Source organism: Scardinius erythrophthalmus, assembly GCF_964197995.2.
Source record: "Scardinius erythrophthalmus genome assembly, chromosome: 1".
Lineage (NCBI taxonomy): Eukaryota > Metazoa > Chordata > Actinopteri > Cypriniformes > Leuciscidae > Scardinius > Scardinius erythrophthalmus.
Genome location: NC_138221.1, coordinates 58,963,513 through 58,983,276, shown reverse-complemented (window position 1 = coordinate 58,983,276; position 19,764 = coordinate 58,963,513). Strand labels below are relative to the sequence as shown.

At 35.3% G+C, this 19,764-nt stretch overlaps 2 protein-coding genes across 2 annotated transcripts; one reads left to right on the top strand and one right to left on the bottom strand.

Annotated features, from left to right (window-relative positions):
• Window positions 1–3,901: 3,901 nt before the first annotated feature.
• Window positions 3,902–5,005, top strand: rasd2a (RASD family member 2a; the record flags this gene model as incomplete). Its single annotated transcript, XM_081364018.1, has 2 exons — window positions 3,902–4,409; window positions 4,497–5,005. 2 exons carry the CDS (start codon window positions 3,902–3,904, stop codon window positions 5,003–5,005), a joined length of 1,017 nt encoding a protein of 338 aa, XP_081220144.1.
• Window positions 5,006–7,571: 2,566 nt separating this feature from the next.
• Window positions 7,572–13,452, bottom strand: rsad1 (radical S-adenosyl methionine domain containing 1). Its single transcript, XM_081364007.1, has 9 exons — window positions 13,206–13,452; window positions 12,983–13,116; window positions 11,873–12,077; window positions 11,423–11,788; window positions 11,129–11,192; window positions 9,802–9,949; window positions 9,648–9,702; window positions 9,381–9,484; window positions 7,572–9,272 (listed from the first exon to the last, which is right to left on the bottom strand). Exons 1-9 carry the CDS (start codon window positions 13,374–13,376, stop codon window positions 9,080–9,082), a joined length of 1,440 nt encoding a protein of 479 aa, XP_081220133.1. The 5' UTR covers window positions 13,377–13,452; the 3' UTR covers window positions 7,572–9,079.
• Between the last annotated feature and the right edge of the window lie 6,312 nt (window positions 13,453–19,764).

Genomic DNA, 19,764 nt, shown 5'->3' with positions numbered 1-19,764 from the left:
ATAGGAGTGATATTGTGATGGCTCACAATAGAGATAGCCTCAGCTTTTAAGAGTTAAATAGACTCTGGAAACCAGTGCTATAAAGTGCACAGTTGCCATGGTTATGTATATTTCATTCTCAGCAGAGAACATTTAGTCTCAAGCACTCCAAGGTAAGCATTGTAAAAGAAAGGCAAAGCACATTCACCAATTCAGTCCATTCAGTGTGGCCTTGACGGAAGTTGAGCTGAGATGTAGGTGTTCACGCTGAATAAGGTCAGGATTTGTCCTGAGTCTGTTAATAATGCCTAGCCCAATTCGTACATATGTGCAGACTTGCTCTCATACAGCCAGAATGTTCTTGATATTTCTTGAAAATTATGATATATCATATTTTTGCACCATGTTTTGCATTATTACTGCTGACTAACTGACTGCTTGTGTAAAAGAAGTGCACTTAATTGTATTGAATGTGCACTTTTAGTGTACTTCAAATTTTAAAAGTGTGTTTTTTTAACTGCACTTGCAGATAAATTAGTATTGATGAAATGAAAGGCCACTTTCATGACTATGTTTCTTAACACACTTAAGTACACTTTTAAAAAGAGCACCTTTGATGTCAACCTAAAAGATTTCCTTTAAAGTGCACTTATTTTGATGTACTTATTTGATGTGGCTAGTGGCTAACAAACTAAAGCATGTGTAAAGTACTTTATTCTAACAATAACTGTATGTGTATTATTTGATATTAAATTTAAAGTTAATATATTTAAAATTATATATTTGAATATTTAAATATATGACATACACGTTTCAGTAGAAATGACATTAAAGTATTTTTTATTTTTTACCATGTTTGTCCGCACATTCAGCAGTGCACTTTAACCACATATTTCAAAGACAGTAATGAAGCAATTATAAAATTACATAAAGAACTTACTTAAGTGGGTCAAAAAGCACTCTAAAGTTCAACTAATTGCCTTTAATATGAATCTTCATTTAACTGTAAATAGCATGCAATTAAAGGAGAACTCCGGTCAATTTTAACATTGAGCTCATTTTTTTTTACATTTGGAGTGCTGTCAATACAGAGAACAACGACAAAAATCGGTGTTGCCTACACCGAGTTATTCTATTTTTAAAATTTGCACCCTGTTGACTTCAATGGGGCAAGTACTAAACCTGCTTTTAGCCTCTTAACATCCTTGATGTGTCATTACAAGTGCACAGAAAATGTGAGTGATTCCTTCAGAGTGAACACGAGTGGATCTGACTGCAGTAGATGTGAAAGAAATGTATAAAATTATGTTATTTAAGCCAGCGCAAATACCTGTGTTTACATCCTGTTTTCGGTTGAAGTCCAAAGTAGTCGATTGCCGAGTTCACGCGCATTGGTTTAGTTAATTATGATCACGCGCTTGAACTCGGCAATCGACTACTTTGGACTTCAACCGAAAACAGGATGTAAACACAGGTATTTGCGCTGGCTTGAATAACATCATTTTTATACATATCTTTCACATCTACTGCAGTCAGATTCACTGTGTTCACTCCGAAGGAATCACTCACATATAGCTGTGCACTTGTAATGACACATCAAGGATGTTAAGAGGCTAAAAGCAGGTTTAAAGCTTGCCCTATTGAAGTCAACAGGGTGAAAATTTTAAAAATACAATAACACGGTGTAGGCAACACCGATTTTTGTCGTTGTTCTCTGTATTGACAGCACTCCAAATGTACAAAAAAATGAGCTCAATGTTAAAATTGACCGGAGTTCTCCTTTAAGTCCGAAAACATTGCATTCAGTTCACACTGATAAAGTATATTATTTATATATAAGTTTGCTCAAGTTTCAGCTGCAAGAGAGAATCGTGGTCGTGATCATATCTATATATTGTTATCATTGTCGTGATGCTTCGATTAGTTTCATCGCACTATTAATGTCAGCTGTTATTCTATTTCTATTAAAAGAGAGCCATCAACATCATTACGCAGACAGGGATTAATGGAATGTGAAATCATTCATATAGATGCAATTCCCGAGGGACCCACCTCATCTAGACACACACAAAAAACAGATGCGGATAAACCTGCACCTCTTTGACCAAATGTTTCCGAGCACCCACACACAAGCTTTTCATCTGAAAATCATCCGCTAATTGAAAAAATAATGCTTGTGTTCAATAATTATCCAATTCGTAGCTTTTTTCTGGAAAGTCAGTCATTAGCAACCCCACAATTATCCAGACGACTGAGGGAAATAAACTAAAATGTTTCCACCCACATGCTATTCACGCAGCTATACATCACATCAAACTGAAGCCAAATATATCGTTATACAACATTTGGTTCAGGTCTGTGTGTTTGATTGGCGGAGCAGTGTTATAAGAGTGATGATATTTAGCATAACAGTACTGGGACTTTTAACTGTCTGCTTATCTGTTCATGACATTCCAGACCAGAGTCTGTGAGCTTTTAGACTGTGTTTCTCTCTGACATGCAAAGCTTGGTTTCTCTGGAACTATCGATACTTCTTTCATTGGCAGAGAGGAACTAACTGGCCATTTTTTCAATGAAATAAAAACTACCAGTCAAAAGTTTGGGAGCTACTTTTATTCAGAGAGAAAGTGTTGGGGAAAGTTACTTTTTAAAATATAATGTATTACAATATTGCGTTACTCCCTAAAAAAGAAACTACTAGTTACTTTTTATTGAAAGTAATGTGTTACATTACTTTTGCATTACTTTTTCCTCACCTGGGCTGGGCTGGCTTGTTTGGTTTTTAATAACAAAAAATAAATTATATTTCTTGCATTTTCTTTTTGAAGAGGTAACTAAGATATTTTGCTGTAAATTTAAAAGTAATATGTAACTTTACTAGTTACTTGAAAAAAGTAATCTGATTACATGTTACTTGCAATGGGTTACCAACACTGTTTATAATGTTACAAAAGGCTTCAATTCCCAATAAATGCTGAACTTTGTATTCATCAGATAGTCCTGAAAAACATGTTTTCAGTTATACAAAAATATAAAGCAGCACATCTGCTTTTCAGCATTGATAATAATAATAATAAATAATAATAATAATAATAAATGTTTCTTGAGCATCAAATCATCATATTAGATTGATTTCTGAAGGATCATGTAACAGTGAAGACTGGAGTATGTTGAAAATTCAGCTTTGATCACAGGAATAAATTACATTTTATTTTATATTTATAATAATAAATTACATGCAATTACAACATATATTAAAATAGAAAACAGTTATTTTAAATTGTAATTGTTTCAGATGTTACTGTTTTTACTGTATTTTCGATCAAATAAATGCAATCTTAGTGAGCAGAAGACTATAGCTATATATAATTTATATTCAAAATATATTTACATTTCATATATTCACATATTTATATATATTTTTAAGTTTTCACTTTCTTTTTGTTCATATAAATGCAGTCGTGGGCATAAGAAACGTCTTTCAAAAACATACAAAAAATCTACCCAATTTTTTTAATGTTTTTTTTTTATTATAAAGACAATATCTAACAATCATGTTGCTAACTTTTACAAATGCGTATTTATGCCAATCCTTAAGGTTTTCGGGCATTTTTTCAATCAAACTTAAACTGGAAAACGTTTGACTTCTTCAGTCTTCTTGTTTTAAGTAGTGCTGAAAATCTGTAGCTCTGCATAAGAATGGCTCAGATCCAAGTAACACTGCGGTGGTTAATACCTTAAATAGGCAGCAGCATTGTTCAGATTCACCAGAAGAAACCAAATCTATAAGCGTTGAATGACGCACCACACGACACCACCCATCCACCCTCAGCATATAAAAGCACTGCGGGAAGCGCGTACTGTACAACTCACTGCACCGAGAGCACAGAACCAGTCGTTCTGGATGATACTAACAAGGAGCATGGAGGTGAACACAACTGATAAAGCTCTTCTTTCAGTTGCTGGCACCGCGACGCTCTCCTGTTGCAGCTATCATTCCGAAGCAACAGTTGAAAAGCATTTGCAGTGCGCAACGCACTGGAGACATCCAGGAGTGGTGCGCTCCTCCAGCACTGGAAAGAGACCCTCGTCCTCTGAACGCAAACCACGGAGATCTCTGGACCCCTTCTCCGCTTCTCAGCTCCATAAAACAAAGCATATGAGATATGAGAGTAAAAACGACGATCTGGTCAGCGTGAAACCCAGTCATTACAGGCGCATAGTCGTGCTCGGCGCGCCCCGAGTGGGAAAAACGGCGGTTATACGCCGTTTCCTCGGCGATGATGGATTCGAGGAACATTATGAGCCCACGACCGAAGACTTTCACAGCAAACTGTTCCACATCCGAGGAGAGAGATACCAGCTAGATATCCTGGACGCGTCCAAAGAGAGAGACTTCCCTGCCAAGCGAAGACTGACTATTCTGACCGGTCAGTATATATAGCCTATGTACCGTTTTTTATTCGATTAACAATATCTATTTACTGAGTTCTAATTTCTTGTTATATCCTCAACAGGTGACATATTCCTGCTGGTGTTCAGCGTGACTGACCGAGAGTCTTTCACTGAGGTCTGCTCGTTACGCGAGGAGATTGTCACGGCCAAATCCAAGCTGACCAAGTCCAAAGAAAACAGACAGATACCAATCATAATCTGTGGCAATAAAACTGACTTAAACTCTTCGAGAGCCGTGCGACACTCAGATGTCTCCCGGTTTCTCGGAGAGGACAGGGTCTCTTTTGAGGTGTCCGCTAAAGACCGCACCAACCTGGAGGAGATGTTCGAAGCCCTGGCGGTGCTGGGAGGGCTCCCCACAGAAACCAGACCCTCTCTCCATCGAGACATCTCCATTCACACGTATCATGCGCTGAGCAGCAGAAAGAGAAACAAAAGAGCCGTGAATGAGCCGTGTGGGGCGGTGCAACCGCTCGCGCGCAGACCGAGTTTCAGTAGCGATCTGCGGCGAGTGATGGGGCCGAGCACCCCTAAAAGAAGTACACCTATTGAGAGGTGCCAAATACAGTAAAAGAGTAACGCTATAGGGACTCTGTTTCAAACCTATGAATAATAATTATTCAGCTACGTAAGAATTATTAAATTCTATAAGTCCCTGGCTGGACCAGAGGACAGATTTCAAAGTATTTGTGCAATGTCTTTAAAACCCTGCAGGAAAAGCAGGCTTTAGATGGTGTTACTGGTCTAAACTGGTCATTAGCTGGTGTAAACTGGTAGACCAACTGGTAGACCAGCAACAAACCAGCTAAACTTTAAGGTTCTTTATTGGAATCTGTGGTTCTATGTTATTTTAAGAACTGTTCTTTGGGGAACCAAAAGTGGTTATTCTATGGCATTGCTGCAAAAAATGCTCTTATAAACTTTTTAAGTGTGAATATACAACCACGCAGTAAAGTGTGGTAACCAATTTATAGCCATTTCTAGCCACTTTAACAAATAAAATGGGTTTTGCCGCATGAGTTAATGTATTTTCGTTGATTCAGTGCTGTTAAATCATATTTTGACTTATATGAATGACTTATATGAATAAAACCATATTTTACCAATTTTTCAGTGCAGTTCATGGCAAGTTTGGACCAGTTTCAAAACGCAGATACTGACGCATGTATTTCCAACTGGAAAATGTTGTATAAGGGAGAAGTATGCATGTTTTCTTTATATTGAGTGTATTATACCTCACATTTGTTTGCACGTTTGCTAGGCTACTTAAGACAACAATGAAAGACGCATAACGCGCTGTTGTTGCTTTTTTTCTTGAAAATGAATAAACCTCCATTACCTCAAATTTGTTTCCACTTTGTCATGTATAACAGACAACAATAAAATTGTCCTTAATAATGCGTCGTGTTTCCCCTCATTATGCGTGAGTTTGTTCAGAGTCATTGCAAACAATGCATCCGCTTAAAAGTTTCTTTTCAGCAAATCGGTTATGACAAACGAGAGAACGTAACACCACTTCATCATGAGTCATAATACTGTACATATTTATAACGTGTACCCCATCTCACCTCACCTCACTTTTTGCACCAGCCTCTACGCGTCTATTTCTAGAACAAACCTCACAATAATTTTTGGATGAACAACGGGAAGAAAGTTGTGGGCGGTGAAGCCTTGCTTCTCATCGTCTGCAGTGGCTTGAGTCATCATCGCTGTTCTGGGGTAAATTCTCTCGCATTAGTAAGAAAATGCGCCCACGCATTCATATGTGTGAATCCCTGACAATACAATCGCGCTTTGCATAATATAAGTTACACAACAAGATGTAGAAAGAAACTGAATCACGCGTTAGACTTTGAATATTCATGAATGCAGTGATTAATATGCCTGCAAAGAAATGACATCCTGCATCAATAGTAAGACAAAGAAGCATATAGACGTTTTAGCGCATCCACGGATATTTGCATAATGATTTGTAAATGCAGAAGGCGCTCGATCAGCACCATGGACAGCGGCATTGTTTGTGTTGTAATAAATCCTTTATTTGGATCACGCTAGTCGTTGTCCATCTCTTATGTTATGTGTCCCTTGAACCCTAGACATTTATATTAAGGACCGTAACAACAGCCTTTTGATACGATAATGTCTCAACTACATGGATGAAATATATTTTAATTGGGTTTCTACATGAAATAAGTTGAATAATTCATGATTCTTCAGTGACCTTCTCTGACTGAGCATGTGGGTGGTTTGAAGAGGAGTAACTTTAAATGGCAAATATGATAAATCCCCCAGGATACAATCACTTCAGATTTCATAGATCAGACAAGCAATCAAGTTCACTGTGTCCATCGTTTCACATTCCTGAATTATATCATATTTTAAGTGTAACAATTGCAGACAACAGCATGCATGCGTGACAGGTAGAGTGTTTTTAATATTTTCTCTGGCTCTTGGTTCATTAGAATGATTTTTTTTCATCCTTATGGTTGTACCTCTCAAATGGGAAGAAACGCCCAATGGCGCAGCGCTGCGTCTTGACATTTAACACACCTGTGTGGCGCAATTACTGAGGCGCGTTAGGTTTAAGTGTGGTCGTGTCATTCTCCCTCTATATGTTCATGTTCTGTGGGCCGTAAAGGTCTATTGGCGTTTTATTTCCTGACGCTTTTTCCTGGTGAATTGCTCTCCTATATAGACGCGATTCATAGTTCAATGATGTATTTGTTATTAGGGACTTGTGTGTGTGTGTGTGTGTGTGTGGGGGGGGGGGGGGTGGCGAGCACACTTAACAAAAAGCCTCCTGTAGAGTAAGATTTCATCTGGGAGGTAAGAAGTTTATTGTGGGTTTTTGTAATCTGGACAATTTATTAACGTTTATTTGTGCTCGTATCACCTTTTTGTATTTAAGGTGCGGCCTGAGAGCGGTATAGCTACTGTTTCATATGCCCGTTTTGTGCTGCTGTTTCACAGCCTTGTTCACACGGCTGACTGTTTTAGACGCCTGTGGATGCCGCTGTTTTTTTAACCTCTAATCTAGTGTTTTGCGTGATTCTCTACCCTGTGGATTCGTATGCAATCTGAGTGTTTGATATTTTTATGATTTGTTTATAAATTAAACCTAGGTTTGTATTCTGGTTCATTGAGGTAAAACAAGATTTTTATTAATATTTGTGGTTTCATTTCTTTTTAAGTTTTAGAAGTTCTTGCATGAGCAGCATGGACATGTCACCCATTGAGCATGTTTTGAATGCTCTGGATCAGCGTATACGATAGAGTGTTCCAGGTCCTGCCCATATACAGCAACACAGTCATTTAAGAGGAGTGGACCAAAATTCCACAATACACAACCTTTTTTTTTTCAGGGCCCCATGGACCCCTGATACAGTAAAACTACACATTTTAGAGTGGCCTTTTATTGTGGCCAGCCTAAGGCACACCTGTGCAATAATCATGCTGTCTAATCAGCATCTTGATATGCCACACCTGTGAGGTGGATGGATTATCTCGGCAAAGGAGAAGTGCTCACTAACACAGATTTAGACAGATTTGTGAACAATATTTGAGAGAAATGGCCTTTTGTGTACATAGAAAAAGTCTTATCTTTGAGTTCAGCTCATGAAAAATGGGGGCAAAAACAAAAGTGTTGCGTTTATAATTTTGTTCAGTGTATTTTTCAAATTGAAATATGCTTCCATATTATAATAAGTCCACGCCACAATAATAGCGATAATGGTACAGAGAAACCATATAGTTGGATTCACATTCTGAACAATTTTTTTCCAGCTGAAGAACGATAAAAACACTGACAGCCAATCGCAATCCATCCTTTTAAAGCGACAGACAACAAAAACTGCAGCACACACTTATAATTAACAGAATGATATCATCCGTTGGTGTGGAGGCAGATATAGTTATAGTTATTGTTCTTGGTGTGAACGGACCTTAACCGTCATGTAAAAATAACACATTTTCCTTCAACCTTGAATACACATCTTAATCATTATTTTTAAAGTAAAACGTGATTTACTTAAAGTCCCCCTGCAGTCAATGATTGTATCCCTTACAACTCATCTTTGATCATAAAAAATGCATATTTAAATGTTACTCCTCACCCTTGTGTCTTTTAGTATACCTGGTTCTATGAATATGCAAATTAGCCCCGCCTCAATCGTCATACAGATTATTGACAAAGAAAAAAAGTAGGATGGGAACTTGGTTTTATGCATTGATGGTTGATTGGATTTTGAGATGTGGGCGGGGTTTAGGCAGACTAAATGATTGGACAAGTCCTGCATATGTCACCAGAGAGATCTTGATTAAACATCACAAGGTCAAAAAAATTAAATTAACTGTAAGCAAGGATGAATGGTTTACAATGAGACATGTTTTTAGAAAATATAGAATTGAATTCTTCTTAAATATATAAAGATCATTTCATCCTGACTTTTTACTTTATGCATCCCAAACCCCCTAAACAAATTACACAGAATTTTAATACAGAAATTAAAAGCATGTTTACATTGAAGAGGTGCATTCAAGTCATGTATGCAATGCTTTTTTTTAATGTTCTGTATTTGTGAATAAATTAATAGATGGGGGTGTCACGTCACTGACCCACGTTCCTTCTTCAAGAGTAAACACTTCTTCAATCTCCACATGGATGCATTTGTTTCATGTTTACCTTATTACCCATTATCTCTGGCTCATGTTTCTCTGAATGTCTGTGTTCCTGCTGATGTACAGAAACCCTGCTTTGGAAAAACGTCTCTAATTCTAGCAGCATTGTGGGCAAGATGCTGTCCAGTAACGCTAATCCTTCCCAAGAACACCGCAAACCCCTAAAAGAAAGGTAAGCATCAGGTGGGAACTGATGTACAAGTAAAAAATGAACTATCACACTTGGGTTACTTTAAAAGAAAAAAGAGTTGTGTAGCCATAAACATTACCTGTCATTAAGTATTAGAAGACCGTCTGCTAGCAATTCCTGAACGTTTTCTGACATCCCAAAAATGTGTTGGAGGTCAGCTTCTGGACTGAATAACTCCCAGTGCTACACCATTTCATAAGCAAAAACATCAAAGGCATTGGTTCATATATAAAGAGAATTAGCATTTCAAACTACCGTTAAATATTAACATGTTGTATAAATAATGTATTTTGTAAAAATGAAATGTGACCTGAACTATGCTGTGTTAAGAAGCGGTCCATTTTACCTGCTGGGTGATTCCTTCATTCATACGCAGACCCATGACCAAAACCTCCTCCAGCCTGCAGATACAATTATGATCTGATTCAATAACTCAGCAACAGATTGTGCGATTGCTTACACAGCTAGTTGTGTGTGGACTACATGTCAGATGCACTTACAGGCCACGATGTTCAAGCTGTATTCGACGGCGTGTCCCGTGACCGTGACGCTGAACCTCCTGGATCCAAACATCTGGCTCTAAAGTCTGGGTTCGTGCTTCTCTCTGAGCTCCTCCCACTGCACGCGGCACAAAGCGCCCATGAGCCCCTAACAGATCATGACAAAACTTACTGTGTTTCTGTAAGATCAGTCTATCATAGTTTATACACAAACATTCTAAAGTTTGAGGTTAATAAAAAAAAGACATTTTATATATATATATATATATGTGTGTATATATATATATATATATATATATATATATTAGTTTTTTGCTCACTAAGATTGCATTTATTTGATCGAAAATACAGTAAAAACAGTAACATTGTTTTCTATTTTAATATATTTTATAATGTAATTTATTCCTGTGATCAAAGCTGAATTTTCAGCATCATTACTCCAGCCTTCAGTGTCACACGATCCTTTAGAAATCACTCTAATATGATGTTTGGTGCTAAAGAAACATTAATTATTATCATTATTATTATCAATGTTGACAACGTGTGCTGCTTAACATTTATGTGGAAATGGTGCTACTTTTATCAGGATTATCTAATAAACAGAAAGTTCAATGAACAGCATTTATTTGCATTTCTTAAATTTATTTATTACATTTATTAAAGCATTTATTAAATAGAAATCTTTAATAAACGTATTCACTGTCACTTTTGATCAATCTAATGCATTCTTGGAGAATAAAAGTATTAATTTCTCTCTTTTTCTTATCTTACCACAAATGTTTGAAATGGTATCATTGATTCCACGAAAATGTTAAGTATATAGCAAAAACTGTTTTCAACATTGATAATAATTAGTGTTTCCTGAACATCAAATCATCATATCAAATTGATTGGTGTTTTCCTGTCGTCTCCTGTCGTGTTCATGGGTAAATTGCGCAATGTAATTTTGTCCATTATATCGAAAGATCGGGAAAAAGCCCAAAGATTTACCAACCCATAGACCCTCCCCTCGAAGAAATCAGGACAGAAGTGGTTGAAAGTGGACAAAAGAGACAGATTAAAACACCAGGAGTAAACGGGAATCTGTTTCTCTCATCTACTTGTGATCCAATGACCAAAACACATCTTAATACCAGGTGTAAACTGGGCCTTAAGAGATTCATGACTGAACTAGATATTATTAATCTTTTTTTTTTTCATTAGAAATGTCTTTGCTGTCACTTTTGATCAATTTTGTGCATCCTTGCTAAATAAAAGTATTAATTTCTTTCAAAGAATTCTTGCTGACCCCAAATGTTTGAAGAGTAGTACATGTGCATGAATGTACCTGGGCCTACACCGATGTACTGATGGGACCTCCAGTACCCGATATTGTGTTCACTGACAGCGTTCTACAATGAGCACATAATCAATAAACCAAGATTATACTTAAACATTTCAAATAATGATATAACATAGCATTTATTCATTGAGCAGACACTTTTATCTAAAGCAAATTGCAGTGCATTACATGCCTGGGAATCAAACACAAGACCTTGGTGTTGCTAGTACTACTTCTTATTTTGATACTTTTTACAGCTTATAGGTATAAGAACATAAGAAATTAAATTAATAAACTTACATTTTTGGCAAAGTTGGACACCTCATACTGGCAAAACCCAGCATTCTCTAAGACTCTGCGTGCTGATTTGTACATGTCAGCAGTGACATCCTCACCAGGCACGCTTAGTTCCCCGGTTTCAACCTGTTTGAAAAGCTGGGTACCCCTTTCCAAAGTCAGCTGATACAGTGAAACGTGATCGTCACAAATCGGCAGCAATTTCTCCAGCTCACTCTCCCATGACTTTACGCTTTGACCTGGAAGAGAAAACATGACATCCACTGACACACGTCCAGGGCAGAGCGTCCTGGCCTCTGACACTGTGAGGAGAGCATGCTGGGAGTTGTGATCCCTCCCTAGTGTCCTCAGGTGATCATCATTCAGTGACTGTGGAAAATATCATTAGATCTATGGAGACTCTAAGTATGTTTACATAACATCTGACAGATTGTGGTTTGTGTGCAAGCTTACCTGAATTCCAATAGAAAAGCGGTTAACTCCTGCCAACATGAAGTCCTTCAGACTAGCTTTTCCGGCAGGTGTAGGGTTCACTTCCAGGGTGACCTCTGCATCATCTGAGAGATGGGCGCTTTTGGAAACCGTCTCCAAGACAGCAGCGATCGTGGAGGGCTGAGCCAAGCTAGGTGTTCCTCCTCCAAAAAACACTGAGCTGATCCTAAGGAACAGTACAGCACAAATTAAAGGGATAGTTCACCCAAAAATGAAAGGGGACCTATTATGCCCTTTTTTTACTCCACTCCATTTTTGAGTGGAAGGGAAAAACATGCTGTTTTTGTGCATGTATCTTTAAATGCAAATGAGCTACTGCTCCCGGCACCCGCTTTCCAGAAGAGGGCTGTGCCTTTACAGCTTGTGCCTCGGATTCTCCGCCAACAACTAAAACAGCTGTTTGGTTTTGATTATCATCTCTATTGTGGTCAAGCTAACGTGACACTGCAGTTCTTCATCATCATGAATGTTTATTATGTGTTTTAAAGCCATATCAGTCTAAACTTCTGATATTTGGTTTTCTGAGCGCACATAGAGCTGGATGCCAGACGGAGAATCCCGTGAGTAAGTTCTCTTTCATGTGTTATTGTGCTTTATCCTCTATGGTATGCATTATGTTCTAACCATGAAATATTTTTTCAATTAAGTTTTTATTTCATGAAATAGCTTCAATCATACAAATCAAATTCTTCTTAGGGAAATGAAGCTATATGGCCACTCTGTACCACAATGGAAAATGGTCAGAAAAGTAGTTTTTCTATAAAATTACAATTTTCTTTTCTATTTAAATGCACATTTCTTTTAGAAATTGATAGATTAATATACTTGGAGCTCATGCAAACCAAAAATAAGTAGATCAGTAGAATTTTTATTTTAACTATCACCTTTAAGTAGGACACAAAAGCAGATCAGCTTCTTGCATTTAATATAAATTTAAACTACAATACACTTTCATTTAATTGCAAATAACATGCACTTATGTATATTCTTTTAAAAGTAGATTATTTCCGTAATAATAAGTTATCCTTTTATAAGTGTGCTAATTCACTAGAGGTATCTCTGTACACTGACCGGGAGACTTGACTGAGTTGCAGTAAGGTTTGTGTCTCTTTCTGCAGACATTCTGTCATGACCGCATGGTTTTGACTCCGAGGAATATACTTGTTGAAGTTGCAATAGGAGCATCTTTTCAGGCAATATGGCCACTGTAGAAAAGGAGAAATACAGACAGTTATAATAGGCTACATTTCCCTTCTTTACATTTTGCCAGTGACTGGCTTTGACAATCACTCACATGGACATAAAGTGACGCTTCATCCGCGTGAGGAGGCAGCCTGTGAGTGGCGATAGATCTCAACCGTACAGACGCGACCGCCCTTCCCAAACACTGCAGAGCGTGATGTTGTCTGAGTAAAGCTCGTCTCGGCCATAGACTGTAAAAAAATATGTCATACATAAATGACATACTGTACTAGTCAAGTTATGCTTCCATGTGTGCTGCTTGCTTCTGCCATGTTTTCTACACGGCGCTATTTCCCTGTAACACACATTGCGTCACAAAGCTCAACTTCATGCTTTTGTTTGTTTTGTGTTTTTCACACTTCCTTTATTTTGAATATTGCCAATATATTGGTTGCCAATAAATCCTTATTTTTAAGGAATTGGATTAACAGGGATATTAATCATCTCATGAATATGTTTGATAATTATGGAAAGCTTTAAACATACGAAAAATTCATGCAAATCCATAGTTTCCCTGTGCATTTTAAGGAATTTAATTATGTCATTAAAGCTATTTCCCCTACTCTGATTCATCTTATCAAAAGTCATATTCAATGTAACTCCACATTAATGACAAATCCAAAATTAATATTAAACGGCATTGAATTGATTGATAAAAAATGCAATAAACATATTTGTACAATATTACAAATACAAAATAAAATAGCACCTAGAGGAATTTTCTTTTTTGGACCTCTATTATTGATTGGTTAATCCCCTTTAAATACTGCATTAATAATAAAACCAAAGAAATACATTATAACATTTTGCAAACCATTTACCCTGTTAAATCATTAATTGCAAGATACTCTGATATTTTATGTTGTTTTTGTAAAAGTGGGAAAGAGGTGTTGACGCATTTGTTTTTCGAATGCAGAATTTATCTTTAATTTAGCAAAGATTAAATACTATTATACATTAAAAGATATTATTGTGTATTATGAAAACAAAGTTAACAAAGGTCTTGAAAACATTAATTTATTTATACTGTTGGCAAAATTTTATATTCATAAACAAAAATATTTAAATTCATCCCCATATTTAAATTAGAATTTGATTGTTTCATGTCTTCACTGAAATTGTTAAAAAACAAAAAGTCATAAACGTGTTTAAAATAACTTGATATTATTTTTGGATCCCCTGCTACCAATTAATGTCATTCTTTGTTTTAAAATATTGTATGCTATGTTTGTTACTTGTTCTGTCTGCAATAAAAAAATATATAATAATAATAATAATAAAAAGTTTGTTTTGTGTTTTAAAATGTTAATAATAATAATAATAATGAAAGTATACTGTACTGTATTATTATGAGGTGATGTTTTTGTTATTTCCTTTTATATATTTTTAATATTTTCATAAAAATTTGCCTTCTAAAAATGCATACCACATATTAAAACCAATCAAACCATACCAAAAAGAGAAGAAAATTAAAGAAACTTAACTAATCGCCCGATGGCGTGGCTTCAACATCAGTTATTTGCACCATTTTGGCAGAAAATGCAGCAATTGTTTTAAATAAATCACTCTGAGACCAAATTACTAAACCTCAACAACATGTTTTTTTATTCCCTTTTGTTTGCTATCCAGGCCTTCTGTAGTTTCCGTTGTTTAAAGTCCCCCTGTGGTGAAAATCCAGAGTTTAATGTTGTTTATTTATGTGGTGTTTTTAATATGCTTTAAGACAAACCATTGCTAAGTATTTTGAACCAAATACACTGGTGTTTCTGACGCCACAAGCTATGGCGTGTGGAAAGTGCCTTGGATGACCTAACGAAGGAGACAGTGGACTATTTTTACGTGAGAGAAGGGGTACGTCGTGACACTAACGTCGCCACCACAATAAATTAATATCTCCCCCTCATGTTTTTTTCTAGCTTTCTAGCTTTCCTATCAATCATTGACTATTTTACTTTCCTATGTGTTCTTACATATTGTGTAGAAAGTCTGCTACCTTTCAGTGTGACTTGATTGACTGACCGAATCTTAATGATTATACCTGTGGCTTCTTATTAATTAAGCCCAATCTCTTTGTTTGGATATAAGAAGCCTCTCTCTGATCCAGACATGTCCTGTGAGGAATTGTTGAGTTGTTGACAATAAGTTTTTTTTTGCTTGTTTGATATGGTTGATATTTTGAATAGGCCTACATTGAATTCTTGTTTGTTTAGTTTCTTTGATCCTACATATTTATTTAATTTGTTAAAGCTGATTTTAGATCTATGATTCAAAACATGCTAATGCGTTTGTATTACATTAATTGGCACCATTCCGGTTGCAACAGCCAAATCAGCCTAAAATTTCTACATATTTTGTATTGTATACAAAGTTGTATGTCATTAATGTAATCTCTACACTATTTACAAGCATAATAAAATCAAAAAACAATATTCACGTTAAAAATTCATCATTGTCTCCTATAGATTAAGGACTATGTGCAAATTATAAACCATCAGAGTTGCTATTTTGTCATCATCACAGTTATTAACAACAACTTTAAAGATGAACACATCGATTCAGTAATTATAATTTATCAACATAATATTCTGGAATGTGACATTTCTGAGTTTTACTTTTGATATCTTCGGTATATATTGATGGAATTTTACTTAAACTTGACCATGGGCGAATATTATTCAATGCACTCATTCACACTGCTGTTCAAATTCACTCACTCCTTTTCATTCACTCCATCAAGTGAACAGTATTAGTGGACTAACGTAGGGAATAGTGAATGAGGGTTTAGGGGGCGATTTCGGATTCAGCCAAGGTGTTGAGGGTTTCTTGATAATTACAGACAGGTGTGTTGGAGCAGGGTTGAAAATGAAGTCTGCAGGACGGTAGCAGGGTTGACCCCTTGTTTATACAAATCATGATCTTTTTGGTTATTTCTTCCACCCACTGCTGTGGTAGAGCAGGGGTTCCCATGTTCCCATTTCATATTTTGGAGTCTCTACTGCAGAGTTCTCCTATTCCCTGCTCCTGGAGAGCTACTGAAGAGCTACTGTCCTACTAACCTCGACTTCAGTTCCAACCCTGTTCCAACACACTTTTAAAATGCAGAAATTATGTAAATAAAATATTATAAACAATAAACATTATTTGATATTTTAAAAATAGCCTTGGATATTTCACCCGCAGCCTGCTCTAGCCTGATTCCCGACCTGCAGCTGAACCACAAATTAAACTATACTGTCAGTACACAATAGTTACACAAATGAATTAGACCAATCAATGCACTTATTTCCATTCAAATGGATAGAAACCAAATTAATAACATTAGGCATAAATGATTCCTTATCCTATAGCTCCCTCTACTGGGCAACGTTAATATCACAGCCTTCATCTTTCAGTTGAAATGGCTGATGGTTTAGAGCAGGGGTTATATACCACAAATACAGTTATAATATATGTATGTATTTCTGATGCTCAGGAGGAGAACATCAAATTTTAAACCAGGGTTTCTGAACTGATTAGGGTTGGAGCTAAACTCTGCAGGAAAGTGGACCTTGAGGACCAGAGCTGGCAACCCCTGGTTTAGAATTTGCTGTTCTCCTCCTGAGCATCAGAAATTCATACATCTATTATAATTGCCCCTCTTTTTGGTCTGAGGTTACCATTATGTTAGTATTCCTTTGTTGTCACAAATTAAAGAAACTATCATTTCTACCATCACCTTTTTTTTTTTTTTACTTTATTTATTACTCGTATTTATTACATGAAACTAAGGTTGCTTAGAATAACTTGTTCTCCACTTCATTTAATGTTGAAGAAAAAGTTGAATGACAAAGAAAATTAAGGCGAGATCACGAGAAAACATGTTTAATTTGTTGTAATTCACTTCAACACAAAAGTAACAGCTTATATATAAGTAACAAAAGTAATATATGAAATATGAAACAGTATTGCCACTTGTTTGGAAATAAGTTGACCGTAAAAGCAATAGCCTATAACATTAATGACTAATCATTGAATTTACTTTGAAAAAAACATTACCAGTAAAAAAAGCACAGACAGATATTCATGGGAATGACAAAATGTATGGACCATTTTCCAATTTAATTATTCATATCCCAAGTACACTTTCATAGGGACATGACAAAAAAGGTGGTGTCAACTGAAAAAAAAAGATAATTTCTAATATAAAGATAACATGTAGCCTATGTCATTATTTTTAAACTTTATTAAAGGAGACATTTCAATTGATACAAAAAGCTTTTAAAAATAGATTTTGGTGACCCAATAGGTAAAATACACTTAAAAAGGTCAGAGGGACTCAAATACATCTACTAATGCAAACTTTTAAATGCTTTTAAAGGCGATATAACCTACATGGAGATGACGTATGAATCAGGCGTCTTTTAAGGTGATGTGGCTATTTAGACGTACATATTTTTCATACATGTCTCATATGTATACGCCTTCGCCATGTCGCCGTCATGTATAAGTTCCTATTGTGCACTCGCTGAGTGGATCTCTAAGCTGGTGTGAGTGAGTGGAGGCGGGGCTAATTTGCATATTCATAGAACTAAATGAGTCAAACGTGTAGAGCTATTTTAAGGCATGAATACTTTTTTTTTTTCAAGCAAAAAACGTTTAAATATGCAAGTTTGGTGATCAAAGATGAGTTTTAAATGATTCAATTATTAACAACGGGGATTTGTGGGTGAAAAAAATTATCACCCACAATGTCTTATTTATTTATTTGTTTGTTTATTTGTTCATTTATTTATTTTTCCATGTCTGTGAATCCACTTTTACATTAAAAACTATTTAGATTGCACTTTTAAAAATTATGTAATAAGCTTTACATGCGTCTATAGCCATGGTCAGTTTTGTTCAGCTGTAGAGGTTATTTTAATCGATAAACATTGTATTAGTAGGTCATAAAAGATAAAGGAACACAACCCTGAGTGTCAGACATCAGGACAGGCAAAACACAGATTTCATTTACAGCCCAGCATATAGCATACAACCAACCAACCAACCAACCAACCAACCAAAAAAAAAAAAAAAAAAAATATATATATATATATATATATATATATATATATATATAACCTTTAGTTTTGTAATTACTCTATCGTGTTGGTGTAAATAATTTATACCAACTATTAAGCCAAACATGTCACCATCCAACTTGTCTTGTGCCCTGTAGCTTATTGGTTGTGTTTGTCAACCTAGCCTATACATATTTTAGTGGATTGTTGTCATTTGAAAACATTTTTGTTGTTCAAAAAGGACCGAACAATCAGTGTTTAAGATGATAAGAGACATGCATTTCATACACAACAATATATTTTAAAAACACAAAAACTATAACCAGCATAAATCATATATGAACAAAATGTATTTTCAGTTGAAACTGATTCCTCTGCCGTATGATGCAACTCATGCAGTCAAAATCGAAGTCATGTGTTTGTGTTGGGTGGGGTGTTTGGACAAGTGAGTGAATTCAATTCCCCATGTCTCCAGGCCATATTCCATCCAGTAGAGCTTGTCCATTATCAACAGAGATGAGAAAACTAATGTAATGTGGTATCTGACTAATATTATTTTTTAAAACTAAGCTCTTAGCATCAACAACAATAAAACAAAGAAGCCTCTGGAAGCATGCCTAAAAGAGCAGGTAAGTTTGAAATTACTTTATAGCATGCAGCGGCTAATCTTTGTGAAAAAGAAATGTGCTATATAACAGTACTTCCAGATTATATAATATTATTTAAAGAGTCTGTACTTCCATATGTTTCTTAATTCATTTAAGTACACTTTTAAAAAGTGAACTGTGTAAAAATGTCAAATTAAAAATCTTAAATCATTTGTTGTTAACATCTTGTCATGCTTTCGAAAAGTTCAATTATTCTGATATGTTGATTAACATACTAAAAGCACATGAAAAGTACTTGATTATAATTTTAACTGTAGAGTGTTATTTGATATTACATTTGAATTTAATATATTTTAAATGTACTAATTTGCAACTTAATATGTATATGTATAATTACAAATATATTTAAATACAACATAAACAATTTCAATAGAAATGACATGAGAGTATATTTTAGTTTACCATAAATGCTTGTCAGTACATTCAGCATAACTTTAACCATATTTTAAAGACAATAGAAGTAATTATGAAATTACATATAAAGATGTTAGATGTACAAGTCTGTGGGTTCAACTAACTGCATTTCATATACATTTATAATACTTTTAATTTAATTGTAAATAACATGCAATTAATTATTAATCTGAAAACATTAAATAATTTATCATTTTATTTAAATTATAATATTTCTGTAATAAGTCCTGCTTTTAAAAGTATTTTAATGTTTAATTTTTTCACAAGGGTATTCTGACTCTAAATGCATCTAGATAAGTATGAATTTTGAACACATGCACAGAATATTTTTTTTTCTTATTTAATCAAGAAGTCTAATTTACAACTACACTGCAAAAAAAATGTATTTAAATACATTTCAACATTAGAATAAGAAATAATGTGTTGGTTCGACTTAAAGTATGTATTCGTGCTTGACCTAAAATATTAAGTTTAGTTAACTTTAGTTTAG

Bases quoted from the DNA above. Each gene is read 5' to 3' on its own strand.
- rsad1 (XM_081364007.1), bottom strand. From the start codon at position 13,376: ATGTCATTTATGTATGACATATTTTTTTACAGTCTATGGCCGAGACGA. The intron at 11,789-11,872 runs GTAAGCTTGCAC...TATTTTCCACAG, and splicing joins GCTTTTCTATTGGAATTCAG to TCACTGAATGATGATCACCT. The intron at 9,703-9,801 runs GTAAGTGCATCT...TTGTATCTGCAG, and splicing joins CAGCTTGAACATCGTGGCCT to GCTGGAGGAGGTTTTGGTCA.